The sequence below is a fragment of the Leuciscus leuciscus genome (assembly GCF_965113295.1).
Source record: "Leuciscus leuciscus genome assembly, chromosome: 11".
In the NCBI taxonomy this organism is placed as follows: domain Eukaryota; kingdom Metazoa; phylum Chordata; class Actinopteri; order Cypriniformes; family Leuciscidae; genus Leuciscus; species Leuciscus leuciscus.
This window is the reverse complement of record NC_138735.1, coordinates 9,625,821-9,644,704: the sequence shown is the minus strand read 5'-3', so window position 1 is coordinate 9,644,704 and position 18,884 is coordinate 9,625,821. Positions and strand designations below refer to the sequence as shown.

Sequence of the window (18,884 nt, the reverse complement as noted above, 5' to 3'; positions counted from 1 at the left end):
CTGTTGCTTTTATATGAAAATAAATAAAATGAACAAGACACCCAAAGTACTTGTTATTTAATTCCATTCCAAATACATGTTTATCAATAATTTTTTCTTTAATACAGACATATGTGTTTTTATTTATTTTATTTTTTTATAAAAATTAAATTGCATAACCCAAAGAGATCGCACTGTCAGATAGTTTGGGAATATTCACACATAACATATACACATAAAACATGATATTAGAGTTTTAAAATCAAACATTTTAAAAGAGAACAATACATCACAGTTGTTTAAACCAATGAGAATTAAGCTGTGTCGTCAGCAAGTCGTTTCCCATCGTGCTTTTGATCAGCGCAGTCGGTGGAGAGCAACTGCGCTCGACTGCAGAATCCGACACGTGCGCCTTGCGCTCGCGAGAGATTAGGCTTGTTTGAGATGCGACTTGCCTCGCCTGAACTGTATGCGAGAGTAGGCGGCTGCAGTGAGGGGAGGAGTGAAAAAAGAGCAGGCAAGCCGGACAGTTCGCTCTTCACGCAGTGGATCTGACACCTGCGAGATCAAAGATGGATATCGCGGGATTCACGGGATTCACGCTCGTGCACAGTGTTGCTAATAAACTGGATGGAATTTAAAGGTATAGCGGAGGATGTTTTACTTCCTGGTGGGTAGTCTAAACTATTGGTCCTCCTAATTGTCAATCATTCTGGTGAATCAATCAAACTTTTCAAAAAGTGGAGAGGGCGGGTCTTATCTAAAATTTGGAAAGATCCTCCGCTATACCTTTAAGTTCTGTTGCTTTTATATGAAAATAAATATAATGAACAAGACACCCATAAGTAGCCTACTTATTTAATTCCATTCCAAATACATGTTTATCAATCTTTTTTTTCTTTAATACAGACATGTGTTTTTATTATTATTATTTTTTAATAAAAATTACATTGCATAACCCATAGAGATCGCACTGTCAGATAGTTTGGGAATATTCACACATAACGTATACACATAAAACATGATATCAGAGTTTTAAAATCAAACATTTTAAAAGAGAACAATACATCACGGTTGTTTAAAACCAATGATCATTAAGCTGTGTCGTCAGTAAGTCGTTTCCCATCATGCTTTTGATCAGCGCAGTCGGTGGAGAGCAACTGCGCTCGACTGCAGAATCCGACACGTGCGGCTTGCGGTCGCGAGAGTTTTTTGACATACGTCAGCATGACATCAGAGCAAGGCGGACCGCACTCGGACACATTTCTAACCGGCATGCATCTCGCGCTGATCGGTTCTGCGCAGATTTTGCTCATCTCAAACAAGCCTATTGTGTTAATGATGCATGTACTTTTTAATAACCATAACTTGCTCAATTTTCTACCGATTTTCAAATGGTTTGGTTTGTTATAAACGTCAGAGATGTAGTTATGACACTGCATACTTATCAATTAATATAATATTATATATTTAAACATGTTCAAGCATCCAGAATTATAGCCACGTTAATAACGTTTGTAAGAAACCAAACCGTTTGTAAATCCGTCAAGATTTCAGCGAGATAAGAGGATTTGTGTTCGTGCTGATCACTCACCTTACATCAGGTACCACAGAGCCCACCAGAAAGCCTGCCTGTGACAAGATGGCCGCCGGTGATGCCGTTCGAGACTCCGCCTTAAGACATCTAGCCTTATATGGATATCTATGGTGGTTGTCACAGGGACGTTTGTTAAACAAGACCAGCCATTTTATGCTCATAAAACAGTGTGCAGCGGGACCTTTTCTGTTTTCTCTTATTTGTGTCTCTATTATCAGACATCATGAGCAACATCATCTATCCTCCAGAGAGCATCTATAACCTTATTCCCAGAGAGGAAGAAAAAGCCATGAAAGCACCCAGGTAGAGTTTCAGCTTTAAGATCAAATTAATACCGCAATAAGCTGATATTATAAAGTGTTCTATCTTTTTTCTAATTCTCTTTTGATATTACAAAATAGTTTATTTATTTACATTGTAACACCATTTTCTCACATTGTTACAATTAAGTACAATTCCCACCAGGTCTAATGGGAAGCTTATTAAAACTGATCTATTTAAATGGTAAAGTATTTGTACTTATTCTTGCTTCAATTATTTTAATGAACATGTAATGTAAGATTCACATTACATAACGTTACATCATTAAAAGAATTGAAGCAAGAACAAGTATTTCTCAGAATTATGTTACAAACAAACAAACCTGTAAGAACCACGGTTGTCGATACACTGTAAAAAAAATAAAAAGTAGCTGCCTTGCATTTTTAAGTACAATCAACTTGGATGTTTTAAGTCATTTTTAAACAGAAATTACATTAAACTGATTTTTTTTTTGTATAAATTATTCAAAAAAGGTGAAGATTGCTTAATTTACTTTGATGAGTTAAAAACAATGTTAAAACATATGTTGTCATAACTGATTGATCATATGATTTTTTTTTTTAAATTGATGTCAAAATGTGAAATATATTTTGAAAATGTATTCTTTTGTATTATGTAATAATGTATTATTATAAAAATGTATAAAATTATATTATTATATTATATTTCCTATAGATTTTGGAATGAAAGACCACCTCTCTCTTTTGGTGAGATTCATCCATTAATATCTTTTCACCCATTAATATCATTAATATAATTTCCAGGTACATGTCAAAGTTCAGAGAGCAGGTGAAGCTGGAGGAAAGGGTGAACAAATCCCCCAATAAGACAATGGGACCAGCAAAAGTGGACGTACCGTTGGCAACAAACTTTCTACAGAAACACTCCAAGGAACTTAAACTCCCCGAGAGTATGTGTCCTGCATTTGCTGTTTAAGACATTTTGAGCATTCATTATATAATACTGACCTTTTTAAATACAGATAAATATCTTTTAATTACAAGATTAAAATGCCAGTTTCATGCGTGGACCACTAAAGCTTTGCTTGGATCATTTTATTGTACTATTTCAGAGAAACCATTTAAATATGAAGGTGATGAGCTACATGGTAAACCACCAATACCTGCAAGAACTGAGAAGCCGCTCATGGGTCTCTACACCAACAAGAACTTTATTAAGAGCAACGCCGTTGAGAACATCATGGCACTCCCAAAGATAGTGCAGCCAGTGTATGCTGACACCAAGAAGGGGGACAAACAGCCGCTGGAGAACTCTGGTCTCATCCCGAAATTCATAAAGAAGAAGGTGAGGAGAGTGATGTGAAAGTGATTTTCATGTTCCAGTTGCTCTTGTATTTCATCATGTCTTTTTCTGCATGTTCTCAGGACTATGGCCAAACTCCAGAGTACCTTCTTCAGCGCAGAGAGGAAGTCAGGAAAGCACAAGAGGAATATGACAACTATGTCAATGAGTGTATGAGAGGAGCCATGAAACAGATCTCTGCTGAAGAACGACACCATATCATACAGGTAAACATACAAATGTACTCTGAATGAAACGATCTCTAATTGTTTAGCCTGTGTTCTGATGGAAGGCACATCCGTCATCTTCCTCGAGAACTTTGTGCTTCTGAACTAGCAGCGTTAATCTCCTGATGATCAATGCTTGTGTTTGTACTGTAGTTGTCCCTCAGTTTGTAAGTTGTGTTGGATAAAAGCATCTGCTTTATGAGTACATGTAAACAAAATTAGCATTACCTTTTTTAAATATTAAGATTTTAAGCACAAATGTAAATGATTTTATAAGGGAAAACATATATTTTTTAGGACTGGTCACCATGTCTTTTTAAGATTTTTCCTCATGTTTAATCATCTGCAGATTACTTGAATGGTCCTGAAGTGTAATGTAGCGGGTATTAACTCACTTACTAATGGACCAGACAAATCAAATCAGAAGACTGCACGTACCGGTACGTAAGGGGAGGCGGCGGTGATACTGAGCAACAGGCAGAGACAGAAGGTAAGTTGAACCAATACAACTTTACTTTGAGTTTAGTGATTTTTTTTTATTTAGTGTTTTCTTTTTACCTCAATCGCATAAAGTACATAATAAAACAGTAAAAAAAAGAAGAACTATATACACTCACCTAGGGCTGGGCGATAAAACGATAACGATAATTATCGCGATATAATTTTTCTCGATAAAACGCTATCAAGAGTTCCATAAATGCTCGATATAATGTTTACGCTCTATGCGTAATGCGCATGCCTTTTGCAGACCGGGCTTCCGGGTGCCGCACGCGGTGATATTGACAGACAGTGGCTGACAGGCTTGGAGGAGTTGAGTGGAGCAAGAAAAATGAGCGATAGAAGTGAAGAAAATGCAACGCCCACGACCAGCTCATCGGAGGACACAGACATCGTTGACAAGAAAGGTCACTCAACTTCTGTGGTTTGGAAATATTTTGGCTATTTGCGATCCGACAAGAAACAGAGCGACGTGCACTGCAAACTGTGCGGACGACTAGTGCCATCAAAGACAGGCAATACCACAAACCTGTTTCATCATTTAAAACAATGTCACCCTTTAGAACACGAAGAAGCTAAGAAATTACAGTCCCAATCCCAAATAAGTGTTAGTGGCCGTCAACCATCTACAAGCACCAAAGCGACTCAGCAAAGTATAATATCATCATTTTCACACGCCGTGCCTTACGACAAAAAAACAAAAAGACACGAAGACATCACAAAAGCAGTTGCTTATTTCATTGCAAAAGACATGCTTCCCATTAGCGTTGTCGAAAATGAGGGATTTAAGAAGCTTATCCGCGTCCTTGACTCCAGATACGAGCTACCTGACCGAAAACATTTTTCACAGACAGCGATTCCCCGAATGTACACGGAGTGCAGGGAGAAGGTAGAGCGGCAGCTGCAAAATGTACAATTCTTCGCCACTACTTCTGATATGTGGTCTAGTCGCACATCTGAGCCTTACTGTTCATTTTATTGATAATGACTGGAATCTTCAGAGTAAATGCCTCCAAACGGCTTACTTTCCTGAAGATCATACAGGTGAAGTTATTGCCCAAGGATTGATTCACGCACTCGCCTCCTGGGGGCTAAGTGAAGACCGACAATCGTGCATCACAACTGATAGTGGTACAAACATGGTAAAAGCCACTTCACTCAACAAATGGACACGACTTCAGTGTTTTGGTCGTCGACTACACTTGGCTATTGGTAAGTTTTAGTCTCCGTTCTCCATTTAGTAACTGCTGTAGAAGTAATATAATAATAATAATAATAATAATAAAAGAAAATAATTTAAGAAGAATCAAATCATTATTTTATTACTCCTTTGTTCTTAAAGGTTAGTGATTATAAGCATGAAGCAATATTTAAAACTGAAACATACGCTGATTTAAATTGTAATAAATATGATAAAAAATTGTAATAAATATGAATAAAATGATGATAAAAAAGTAAATTTTTAAAAGAATCAATCAAATCAATACTAATTTATTAGTCCTTTGTTGTTAAAGGTTAGTGATTACAAACAATATTTGCAAAAGCAATATACAAAAGCAATATTTGAACCTGAAATATTTAATATGAATATTCTGTTATAATATCTATCTGTTTAGAACTTCAGATTTTTTTTTAAACATATTATTGTGGACTTACTCAGATACTTTCTTTTCTTTGCTCATATTTTTTTCTCTATTTCCTTTCCTTCCTTAGAAAGAGCGGGGAAGGACAAGAGGATGGATCGAGCCGTAGGGCTTTGTAAAAAAGTAGTGGCTGCCTTCTCCTTCTCCTGGAAAAAGAAGAGAGACCTTGCAACTGCTCAGGAAGAAGTTAAACTACCGAAGCACAAGCTGGTGACAGAGTCACCTACCAGGTGGGGATCCCGTCAAAAGATGGTGGCAAGGATGATTGAGCAGCACAAGGCTATCTCTCAGGTACTCTCTGCTGACAAGAAAACCAGGCACTTGGTGCCCACCTGGCAGGACATGAAGAGTCAATGAACGAGGCCTTAAAGCCACTTCTTGAGTTCACAGATTCACTCTCTGGTGAATCTTATGTGAGTGTGTCCTACCTCAAGCCTGTGCTGCACCTCTTCATAACAGAGCTCCTGAATCCCTTTGATGATGACACACAGCTCACAAAGGACATAAAGACAGCAGTCATAGAATATCTAAATGAGAAGTACGATGACGAGATAACAGACGAACTGCTTGATATGGCATCCTTGCTTGACCCGCGCTTCAAGACTCAATATATCAGGCCAGACAAGATTGAGGCAATCAAAACAAGAGCAGTGACTGAGATTCTGAAAATGGAGGGAGACCAAGGCCCATCCACTTCACAGGCTTCATGCAGAACAGAAGAAATAGAGGCAGAGGGAGGAGCTGCTGCAGCTCTTCCTGTAAAGAAGCAGAGGAAGTCACTGGGCAGTTTTTTTAAGAAGCCATGCCCCAGCAACACAGGACTCAGTGACATGCAGGCAGTGGAGGGGGAGCTGGAAAACTACCTCATGGGTCCAGATGCAGACAGTGAAACCGAACCCCTGGATTGGTGGAAGGTGTATGACAAAAAGTTTCCTAAAGTGAGTCAACTAGCAAGGCGCTACTTGTGCATCCCTGCTACCAGCTCCCCCTCTGAGAGGATTTTTAGCACAGGAGGGAACATTGTGACCTGTCACAGGGCAGCTTTAAAACCTGAAACTGTAGACAAGCTTGTCTTTCTTGCCCGTAACTTGTAGAGTAAAAAAAAAAAAATGCTGACCACAGTTAATGTCATTTTATTTATAAGGTTTGGCATGCTGACCAGAAAGAATAAAAAAAAAAATTTTTTTTTTTGTTTATTGACAAACATTATCTTTAAAGCACTTTAATTTTGCATTTGCAGTCAGCAGAGCCAAAGCCAAGTGTCATACAGTATCATTACAGTTCTTGATTTTCTATAAAGATATTTACTTTATATATTCTATTCTATTTATATTAATAATATTCTACTCTATTAATGTTGATTTTAGTAATAAATAAATCTACCTCAGTTTTGATAAATTGTTCACCTGTTTGGGAAGTGTTTGTCATGTTTTGACAATAAAGAATAGTTTAAAACCACAATTAACTGTCTGGTTTCTACATCTTTCACACAGGAAGAAAAATATGCCTTTAATCTTCAAAGAAATAAAGATTTGATATTTATCGTGATAATTATCGATATCGACTGATATGGAAAATTATATCGTGGTATTTTTTTTGGGTCATTTCGCCCAGCCCTACACTCACCTAAAGTATTATTAGGAACACCTGTTCAATTTCTCATTAATGCAATTATCTAATCAACCAATCACATGGCAGTTGCTTCAATGCATTTAGAGGTGTGGTCCTGGTCAAGACAATCTCCTGAACTCCAAACTGAATGTCAGAATGGGAAAGAAAGGTGATTTAAGCAATTTTGAGCATGGTATGGTTGTTGGTGCCAGACGGGCCGGTCTGAGTATTTCACAATCTGCTCAGTTACTGGGATTTTCACGCACAACCATTTCTAGGGTTTACAAAGAATGGTGTGAAAAGGGAAAAACATCCAGTCTGCAGCAGTCCTGTGGGCGAAAATGCCTTGTTGATGCTAGAGGTCAGAGGAGAATGGGCCGACTGATTCAAGCTGATAGAAGAGCAACTTTGACTGAAATAACCACTCGTTACAACCGAGGTATGCAGCAAAGCATTTGTGAAGCCACAACACGCACAACCTTGAGGCGGATGGGCTACAACAGCAGAAGACCCCACCGGGTACCACTCATCTCCACTACAAATAGGAAAAAGAGGCTACAATTTGCACGAGCTCACCAAAATTGGACAGTTGAAGACTGGAAAAATGTTGCCTGGTCTGATGAGTCTCGATTTCTGTTGAGACATTCAGATGGTAGAGTCAGAATTTGGCGTAAACAGAATGAGAACATGGATCCATCATGCCTTGTTACCATTGTGCAGGCTGGTGGTGTTGGTGTAATGGTGTGGGGGATGTTTTCTTGGCACACTTTAGGCCCCTTAGTGCCAATTGGGCATCGTTGAAATGCCACGGCCTACCTGAGCATTGTTTCTGACCATGTCCATCCCTTTATAACCACTATGTACCCATCCTCTGATGGCTACTTCCAGCAGGATAATGCACCATGTCACAAAGCTCGAATCATTTCAAATTGGTTTCTTGAACATGACAATGAGTTCACTGTACTAAAATGGCCCCCACAGTCACCAGATCTCAACCCAATAGAGCATCTTTGGGATGTGGTGGAACGGGAGCTTCGTGCCCTGGATGTGCATCCCACAAATCTCCATCAACTGCAAGATGCTATCCTATCAATATGGGCCAACATTTCTAAAGAATGCTTTCAGCACCTTGTTGAATCAATGCCACGTAGAATTAAAGGGATACTTCACCTCTGGAAAGATGAATGTGTATTTAAAATAGGTAATTTATGTAGAAGAAATGTGAAGAAATTTTTGAATTTGGAGCTTTCTAGACTGAGAAAAGCCAGAAAATGTATTTTTGGCTTATGTGGATGAAAGACAACAACTCCCAGAATGCACTTGCTTCGCTGCCCTAGGAGGCCACTCCCAAGCCACGCCTACCGGTAAGAGAGCGCAGTTGAAAACAAGGCTTGGCTACTATTTGAGACTCCGTGATGAGTTTGCCAGGGATTTCGAGATTGCCCAAAATGTCCGGGATTCGGCTTTTGTGTTCTACAGTCACCATTCATCATGTTTACTGTGGCGAGCAGGACGAGGCTGACGGCCGCAGGAGAACGGCGCGAGGCCGGTGGCGTCATTACGGAGACGCGCTGGTCTCGCATCTCTCACGGAGGAGCGGGAATTTTCTTAGCAATGTTAAAACGCACATCAACCGGTCACTTGTTTAGCGTTCATGTAAACACTACATTCAGATTCACCAATCGGAATGAATTCAGTTAGATTGAAACAAAAGGTGTGCACGTAAACAAATAATGGCGACTGCAGAAAGCAAAAGCTGAATCCCGGACATTTTCAACGATCTCGCCCGCCGGACAAGTCCGGGAAAAAGAGGATGGTAACCCCTACTACTCAGCATTCTCCTACTACTCAGCTTTCTTCACAGAACAAAAGCCTGTTAGCTTAGCTTCCAAAGAAAGACGGCTGACACTGTGTGTACATTCTGTGAGTGAGATCCCACCTCCTATGGGCGGCCTGAAAACATGCGGGACAGCCCCTCCTACTGGCTGTAGTCTTTAGCCTCTGGCCAGAAAATCCTCCGATGACGCAAAATGACGATTTTTGCGTCAGCGGAGGATTTTTTCCAGACAAAAAATACATAAATCTCTTGTCTCAGGGGGATATGAGGGTGGAAAGCATGGTAATTCGAAAATACTACAGGTTTTCTACTAATACAAAGCTTAATGCTAAATCCTGAAGTATCCCTTTAAGGCAGTTCTGAAGGCGAAAGGGGGTCAAACACAGTATTAGTATGGTGTTCCTAATAATCCTTTAGGTGAGTGTATATACCCTGGGTGCACCCTCTGAATTACTATTCATTTAACAGTAATCACAATCAATGTATTCAAGTGATCACAAATGAAAACAAATACCAGTGATATCACATGTAACTCACACTGAAAACAGGTTGTTGTTTTTTTTAAGTTCAACTCTGTCACACGGAAGATTGATCAGTCTTAAATTTTCTAATTGTGCTCCTGTGATGGTTTTAGTACCATAAAAAAATATAAGAAACCAGTCTCTGGGAATATGTTCTCTTACTTGTCCGAAGAAAAATAATAGAATGGAAAATGATCCTTTCCTCTAGGTTCGTGATCGTTTCAGGGTCGAAGTGGGAGGCTCGCCATCAATTAGAAGATTTTCTCACACAGAGAAAAAAAACCTGGACTGTCCATTCACGCCTTTTTTTCACACAGGCACGCGCAACCAAAATGGCGTCAGCAAACGGCAATGAACACTCAATACACTGACAAATGAACAATCCAACCCATACATCGTGATATAACACCATTTTGACTTACATGCATAAAACAAATAAACCGCTATCACATACAATGTGTTGTCATTCATTTGTAAGGCTAATTATAAAATCACAGAGTCAAAATGTAAATTCCGAAGTGCCCAATCGACACAATCGCACTGGATCATCCAATAGCTTGTAGTTACCCTCTGATTTATTCAGTTTTTGTGAACTTTGAACAGTTTTAATAACTATAATTTTTAAATTTTAACATTCTCTCGTCAGATCAGATATCTCAGTCGCTCTGCGTCTGTTGTCTAATCTGCGCAACGCTATCCGTAGGCAAGGGGCGGGACTAACAACTATGGCTGACGCGAAACTGACGTTCCGAAGCTTTTCGGGATCCCGAAGCGCAGATGTTTAGAAACACTGATCCGAAGCGTGATTCTTTTGAATGGACATGTCACGTGACTACGGCTAAATGAAGCTTCAGGTGCGTGATCCGCCGAATCAGCGTTTGATTGACAGGGTCGGGAACAGACCACACAATCGCACATCTGTATAAAAGTGAAGTCAACGCATCTTGACCTCGTGGGTTTTTGTGAGAGGAGGTTGATTTTGAGATTGCGGATTTTTGGTGATATAGTTACATTTATAGTGCGATTTGTTTAGTTATATTTTGGCTTACATTTAAATTTACACATTGACTGATAGGCTAGAGACAGACAGAGTATACATAAAGTGACACATTAATAGATACATAGATAGAAATATAGATAGATAGATAGATAGATAGATAGATAGATAGATAGATAGATAGATAGATAGATAGAAAAAAATGGAGGCTCCACAGAAGAGATGCCATACATCTGTGGTGTGGGAGCATTTCCATTTAGAAACCCCAAATAAAGTGAGATGGATGTATTGTGATCGGCAGCTACTGCAACAACACATCATCCATGATGCAGCCATTTGAGGAGCACTCATGCTGCCATTTTGCAGGGTGCAGAGGATGGTAGCATTCCCCCTGTATACCTAGGCCTGCTACTGACACTGCTGGGCCATCTAAGCAAGGTATGCATTGTTTGAAATATAATTATAATTGAAATATAATAACAAACTGTTGGGACACTGTTTAGAAAGTACATAGGCCTGTGTCAACCTAAGCCCTACAATCTAACGTAACGTCCCTATCACAACTGCCAATCATGTTAAAAACAGCTTCACTGTGAATATAATAGCCTATAATATGTTGTCAATATAATACAATATAATATTTCAACACCAGTAGAAACACAGGACAGTTAATGGGAACTTTGATAATCGTATCCGTGAAACCCAGATGATACACAATGCTACAGCTGAGGCCACAGTGGAAGTGAAAAAATACCTCAACGATGCGTTTTTGCCCAGAACTCATGATCCCCTAACTTACTGGAAAGAGAGAGCAGTAATATTTCCTCATTTGTATGTCCTTGCTAAAATATATCTTTGCATGCCAGCAACAAGTGTCCCTTGTGAGAGGATTTTTTTCAAAGGCTGGAGAAATTATCTGTAAAAAAAGAAAAATATATATATTTTTGAATAAAAATCTATAAAAAAGTGAGACATTGTGGCTTGATTTCTTTTATTAATATTCATTTTTCATGACCAAAATAACATTATGCACAGTGAGGAGCCTACAGGTTACGAGCTTCACATATTAGAAAAATACAATAATAAAAAACGAAAAAAAAATTATTGGTTCGTTGTCAAGGTTGTTTCAGATCAACACCTGCAAGTGACCACTAGGTGTCACCGTTGAGACGGGTGTCGGATTGTTTCGAAGCCTCGACACAATTCGCTCCGTGCACAATATGGCGATCGTTGATGTTCGAACTTGAGTGTGTGGGCCAGTACTTCCGGTGAAAACTTTCGGTGATCTGACAGCGAGAGCGGGAGACAGCGAGAGTGAGAGACAACAGCGACCGAGTTCCATTACCACAGAGATATTTTTTTCACGAGTGTTTTTAGGATTCAAGAGAGGTGACTTGCCTTTCAGAGGGTGACAGCCTCAGCACTTCATCGTTGTGTGCTGTTATGTACCATTTCGTCACGTTACAACCATAGACAGTATATAAACTGGACACAGCGACCCCATTGGATTCAACGGAGACAAGTGAAGTCAATTAGAAGCACTCACTTCCTGATGGCTGAGCGTACTGCGCAGACTCAAACTGAGCTTGACGACGTAGATGTGACGTGAGCAACCCGTCTATCTACTAGTAGCTGTGCCGAGAGAAATCTGAATCATTCCCTTCCGAAACTTGCAGAGACGGAGAGTGTGAGTAGGAGGTGTCCATGAGCTAGAAGCAGGAGAAACTTTTGCCAAGTATTCTGATTAATTACTTTGTCATTTTGCCTCCACGTCCCCCGGATTGCCTGCGAGCTTCTCCTCCTGTCCATACGGTAATCTCTCTACTGTGCGACAGAGAGTCGTGTGGTTATGACGCAATCGTTAGCCTATTTTTACAAAAACTGCTTCTACGGGGCCATAACGCAAGATACAAGGTAATGGAGCCTTTTATACATTTTCGTGTTTCTTTAGAAATAAATAATGGACAAATGGAGTCTTTAAACGCCTCAGATGTAAAGTTATTCGCTGTCAAAGTGACGCCAAAATGAATGGGAGTCAATGGGATGCTAACAGAAGGTGATGGTCCGCTAGCCAATGGCGGCGCCCAGGGAAACTTCAAAATAATATGAAACCCTGCCCCCCTGGTTACAACAGAGAAGTCAGCTTTCATGCATTCCCCGTTGACGCTGCGGTACGGGCTGAGTGGATACAGAAGATCCGGAGGGATGACTTCAACCCGACCAAATTTTTAAATGCATATAATTTTCAGTGTATTTCACCTGTGTGTTTATATGCTTTCTATTACTGCATTTATTTTGTGCAAGTGAGATGGGTAAAGATCTGTTTCATAAATCATTATCTGTCTGGTGTTTATAAGCAGCACATACAGTATTGTACTACGTGTAAAATATACACAAACTTACCTATATTAAATTGTTTGTGGTACCTACAGTTAAAAATGTAAATATGTTATGATAATATTGATCGAGTAAAAATATATGCACAGAATTGAGAAAATAGTATTTGTGGAGATAAATTGTAGCCTATCACAGGGCAAACATGTGAATGTTCACGGTGCATTTTATGCAAACCACTCTAATCGTAGTTGTAACTTTATATCTACAGTAGGCGTAATTGTCATTGCGTATGTGTATGCACATAATTTGTATGAAATAATCCCGAAAAAAAGCACAAAACACTGCAGAGATGGCAAGTTCAGCAGCTAAAATTTGCTGAGGTGAAGTGACTGCTAGTAACAGCAGACAAACGGCTAGCATTCACATCAGCGGCAATCCACCTGTCACTCAAGTGGCCACACCCTTAATTATGCAGAACTATGAATAATCAACTAAACGGATGAGTTAAAAAAAAAATTCACCCCCCTCACAGTTGTTATGAAGGGCAAAATTAGCTGTATAGACCAAAGCCACATAGAGAACCAGGCTGTAAACATGTTTTTTTCTGCTGTAAAGTTGGTAATTTTAACATGGGGGAGATACAGATTTGATGTGCTGTAAAGGCTGTGTTTGACAGAAACCTGGCTAAAACCAGACAATTATATTACTTTAAATGAGTCCACCCCACAAGATTACTGTTATAAACATGAACCTCGTCTGAAAGGTGTTGCTGTAATTTATAGTAATATCTTCAGAATTTCTGAGAAGTCTTGTTTTAAATATAATTCTTTTGAAGTGTTGTTGCTAATTGTAACACTATCTAGTGTAAATGATAAATCATGTTTAACATTTGTGCTGGCTACTGTATACAGGCCACCAGGGCACCATAAAGACTTTATCTGCAGCCAATACTAACTCTGATAGATAATCAGCAAATTCTTTGATAAAGTAATAATTGTTGGTGATTTTAACATACATGTAGATAACGAAAAAGATGCATTGGGATTGGCATTTAAAGACATTCTTAACTCTATTGGACTTAGACAACACGTGTCAGGACCCACTCATTGTCGTGATCATACTCTAGATCTAATATTATCACATGGAATCAATGTTGATGCTGTTGAAATTCTGCAGCAGAGCGATGACATCTCAGATCATTATCTAGTCTTGTGTAAACTTCATTTAGCCAAGGCTGCAAAATCGACTCCGTGTTACAAATATGTTAGACCTATCACTTCTGCCACTAAAGATTGCTTTATTAATGATCTTCCTGATCAGTTTCATCATCTCAGCATCCCAGATAGCCTAGAAGAACTTGATAATGCGACAGAAACTTTAAACTCTCTCTTTTCCAGCACAGTTGCTCCGTTGCGCCTAAAGAAGATTAAAGAAAATAACGCCGTGGTACAACGAGCACACTCAGGCCCTTAAAAGAGCAGCCAGAAAAATGGAGCGCAATTGGAAGAAAACAAAACTAGAGGTATTTCGCATTTCATGGTATTGAAATGTATTTCGCACTTCAACTACGCATGCGCGGAGTTGAGTAGACGGTGAGGACACTGAGCTCTGACAATTAGTCTAAATATCGTGCAGTGTGGTGCTTAACTTACGGCAAGAGTGACCACATTTACATTTACATTTATTCATTTAGCTGACGCTTTTTTATCCAAAGCGACTTACAATTGCTATATATATGTCAGAGGTCGCACGCCTCTGGAGCAACTAGGGGTTAAGTGTCTTGCTCAGGGACACATTGGTGTCTCACAGTGGATTCGAACCCGGGTCTCTCACACCAAAGGCATGTGTCTTATCCATTGCGCCACCACCACCCCTACATTTGCCACCAATAAAGACTCTATGCTGTGTTATGTCTCCTAAGAAGTCTAAAGTACAGCCGAAACAAGGTGAAGAAGCGTCTCAGCAAGTGGGAGCAAGTAACATGGCGGGTGAGGAGTGTAACGTGCTGGAGCTTCCAGCCCTCATACGTAATATAATGCGAGAGGAGTTGAACGTGGTGGTGGATAAACTAAATAACCTCGCGAAAGACATATCTTTCTGCACACAAAGGCTTGGTGGATTTCATGAAATAAGGAGTAAATTGAAGGACGCAGGGGTGAGACATGGCATAATTCATCCAGCGACGCTGATAATAACATTTAAAGGAGAGACTAAGAAGTTCACAGAACGCAGTGCAGCAGAAGTGTATGTAAAGACCATAATCGATACTGGATTGAATGTTAGGGATTAGATCGGATAAACTATAAGGTCATATGATAACAGATAAAATGGACTATAAGTTAAACACTGAATTTAAGAGTGATTTTTCTGTTAAGCTAATTATGATGTGGGCAAGGTAAATAGAAAATGAATTTCAAATTTTGGTTAAGCTTGATATTAAAAGTTTTTGTTCTTGAATTTAAGACCACATTGCTAAGATTTAGTTTAGGAAAATGAATAATTTGTCATGAGCAAGCGTTGCTCTACTGATGTATTTTGTTTATTTCATTACAATGCAGAAGATATTTGTGTGTGTGTGTGTGTATGTGTGTGATGTGTGAGTGGTTGGATGTTATATTTGCATTAATGAGAGCTCAATGTAATACTACAGGCATGAGTATTGATGGACAAACATGTGTTAGATGGTTGAAAAATATTTTTTGGTACAAAAAGGGATGTTTGAAATAGCTCATTTGAATATCTGTAGTTTAAGGAATAAAATAAATGATATCTCAGAAATATTACAGAATTATAATTTCGACATATTAGCCATTTCAGAAACACATTTAGACTCAACTATTAATAGTACTGTATTGAATATAGATGGCTATAATTTATATAGGCAGGACAGAAATTTGTATGGAGGAGGAGTAGCTTGTTATGTTAAAAATAATATTCCAGTCAAAGTTAGAGGAGATCTTAATATACCAGGAGTTGAAGTAATATGGGTACAGCTACAATTACCTTGTCAAGCCTATTCTTATCGGATGCTGTTATAGACCACCAAATGCTACTGTAATGTATTTGGATCAAATATGTGAATTGTTGGATAAAGCATGTGAAATGGGAGATGAAATCTATTTCTTAGGAGCTTTTAATATAGATTGGAAGTCTATGAATTGTACATCAAAGGGTAAATTACTTTCTTTAGCTAATACTTGTAATCTGTCTCAAATAGTTAAGGATTATACACGAGTAAATTTGAAAGCCGATGGCACATATTCAGCAACTCTTATTGGTTTAATTTTTACAAATGTGAAAGATTTATGTTCGGAGGCAGTCTCTATTCCAGTCGGTTGTAGTGACCATAATTTAATAGCTGTGAAAAGAATTACAAAAGTATCTAAATCCGGTCAAAATTTTATTCATAAAAGGACATATAAAAAGTTTAAAGAGAATGATTTCGTAGAAGAAATGAGGAGTGTAGATTGGTTGGAGGTTACACAGCAGCAGAATCCTACTAGAGCTGTGGCCATTTTTGATAACTTGATAACCAGAGTAATAGACAAACACGCTCCTTTAAGGAAACAAACTGTAAGAAATGTTTCAACTCCATGGCTGGATCAAGAGCTCAAAGAATATATGAGGCACAGGAATCAAGCTAAAGCAGAAGCTATTAAACAGAATGACGTGGTTCAGTGGAATAAGTATCGTAAATTTAGAAATCAGGTGACTAAAATGAACAAACGTAAAAAACAAATATATTATCTAAATAAATTAAGAGATGCTGGAATGGACAGTGCAAAGGTATGGAAAACACTTAATGAATTACTGGGAAGGAAAACAAAATGTAATACAACATCATTAGAGGCTGATGGGATTTGTCTTACTAGACCAAAAGAGATTGCTAATTATTTGAGCCATTTTTTTAAGCATAAAATACAAAAAATTAGACAAGCCATGGATTTGGGACAAGATGAAAATATCTCATATGATCTCATATCAAATAGGATAATGAAAACAAAAGATTGCACATTTAAATTTAACACTGTAACAGAGGACAATGTGAAGAAAATATTACAAGCAAGTGAAGATAAACCCTGTGGAATAGATCACTTAGATGTTAAATTGTTGAAGATGGTGGTAGATGTCATTGCTTTGCCCATTTCTCATATTATTAATCTGAGTTTAACAGCAGGTGTTTTTCCCTCACAATGGAAAAAAGCAAAAATGTTACCTTTAATAAAAAATAATAAAGAACAGTTTTCAGGTCAGAATAGCAGACCAATAAGTTTATTACCGGCAGTAAGCAAAGAGATGGAAAAAGTTGTGTATGATCAAATACAAGAGTATTTGGAAGTAAATGGGTTAAACACAATGTATCAGCATGCTTATAAAATGGGTCATTCCACAACAACAGCACTCACTCAGTTAACTGACTATTGGCTACAGGAAATTGATAATAAGAATTTAGTGGGCACAGTATTTTTAGATCTAAGCGCAGCCTTTGATGTTCTAGACCATAATATTTTATTAAAAAAGTTAGTTTGTTATGGATTTGAACCAACTGCTGTTAGATGGATTGAAAGCGATCTTAGAAAACGTGAGTACACAGTTTACTTTAATGGTAGCTACTCTGAGGTGGAAGAAATGAGTTGTGGGGTGCCCCAAGGCAGTTGTTTAGGACCCCTTTTATTTTCTGTTTTCACAAATGATTTTCCACTTGTAATTAAACATGCAACCATGGCAATGTATGCAGATGACACAACATTGTGTCAATCAGCAAGAGATATAGATCAACTGAATATTATAGACTAGGCAGAATTTCTGAAAATGTGCTTATTTAAAGTGCTGGAGGCATTTTGTGATTATTTATATTGTACAACATTTCTAGGGGTATTAAGGGGTGCTGAATCCAAATCTGCTGTATATGAAGCTCAAAAATGTCCCAAAATGCCTCAAAATTGAGAAATTCAAAATGGCCGCCACCACCAGGCTTAAATCTATTTTTCAGTATATCTTTTTGACTAAACAAGGTTCAAACATGAAATAAATGTGCTTTTGTAAGTTTTCCTACATGGGCAATTCAATGCCATATTCAGATTTGAGATGTAATGTGAAGAAACTGCTTAGATATTGCAAAAATAGTTGTTTTTAACTATGAACTATTATTAACTAATTAATAATTAAGTTATTATTATTAATATTATCAGGCTACTTTTACTTAGTTTGTATTTTGTTTTGAGGTCAAATGTGTCAAATGTGCTGTAATGCACTCCCCCACCTTTGCCCTCCCCAATATCACCCCACCCCTCCCCGAGCTTAGCCTAAGCTTTCTCACACTTCTCAGAACGGCTGATCGGAAACATAAGACAGCTAACAGGTAAAGTCATGTCCAGTGTATATTTTCATAATGTGACATGTTTTCATAAACATCCCAAGGGGATCAATAACGTTTCTATCTATATATCTATCTATCTATGTAGTTTAAATAATTGCAGTATATATTTTAGCATTTTTGATCACTAAAAGAAGCCTATCAGTGCGATTAGCTAGATGACATCAAAGTCAGTAAACTTAACACACTTGCTTTTACACTGACTGATTGGAGGAAAAACGTTACATTTATTTCATTTAAAGGTGCTCTAAGTGATGTTTGGGTGACGTCACTTCTTGTTGACGCTTAAAGTATTGTCAAACAAAACGGAGGCTAGCTAGAACCTCCCTCATCCGCACACTAACTCCCCAAACCCCACCCCAAATTCTTCTTGTCAGTTATTGGCTGGAACAGTTTGTTATGTTTCGTGGTGTGGGTTAGCCCAGTTTGTTTTTGTTGCTGTTTGTGGAGCCTGTGGTGTCTGCAGAGACCACGTTTTTTTACAGTGTGTTCAGGGGACAGGTAGCTACGGATAGTGAGGAGATGTTTGCTGTATGTGACAAAAAATGTTTTGGCCTAAAAAACGCGTGACATCGCTTAGAGCACCTTTAATTTATTTAAATGTAAATCTCGTTGGGTATTGTTCTACTTGAACCAT

At 38.4% G+C, this 18,884-nt stretch overlaps 2 protein-coding genes and 1 long non-coding RNA gene across 5 annotated transcripts in view; 1 reads left to right on the top strand and 2 right to left on the bottom strand.

The window, feature by feature from the left end:
- LOC309509977 overlaps positions 1 to 18,884 on the bottom strand; it is a 961,882-nt gene that overhangs the window by 428,388 nt on the left and 514,610 nt on the right. The window contains exon 2 of the long non-coding RNA XR_014210134.1: positions 12,359 to 12,654. This is a non-coding gene — a long non-coding RNA (uncharacterized lncRNA). The remainder of the gene's footprint in view (positions 1 to 12,358; positions 12,655 to 18,884) is intronic.
- The window catches only part of LOC309509962 (uncharacterized protein), a 51,945-nt gene that overhangs the window by 20,104 nt on the left and 12,957 nt on the right, over positions 1 to 18,884 (bottom strand). The gene's annotated exons all lie outside the window — the stretch shown is intronic.
- On the top strand, positions 1,706 to 10,272 carry LOC309509970 (enkurin-like). Of its 3 annotated transcripts, none has more exons than XM_082184996.1 (5): positions 1,706 to 1,879; positions 2,662 to 2,807; positions 2,970 to 3,202; positions 3,283 to 3,426; positions 9,745 to 10,272. In XM_082184996.1, the coding sequence occupies exons 1-5, from the start codon at positions 1,800 to 1,802 to the stop codon at positions 9,889 to 9,891; spliced, it is 750 nt and encodes a 249-aa protein (XP_082041122.1). In that variant the 5' UTR covers positions 1,706 to 1,799; the 3' UTR covers positions 9,892 to 10,272. The 3 variants fall into 3 exon arrangements, with proteins under 3 accessions (XP_082041122.1, XP_082041123.1, XP_082041124.1); XM_082184998.1 differs by lacking the exon at positions 9,745 to 10,272 and adding an exon at positions 3,776 to 3,916 and having other exon boundaries at positions 1,710 to 1,879; XM_082184997.1 differs by lacking the exon at positions 9,745 to 10,272 and having other exon boundaries at positions 1,709 to 1,879; positions 3,283 to 3,706.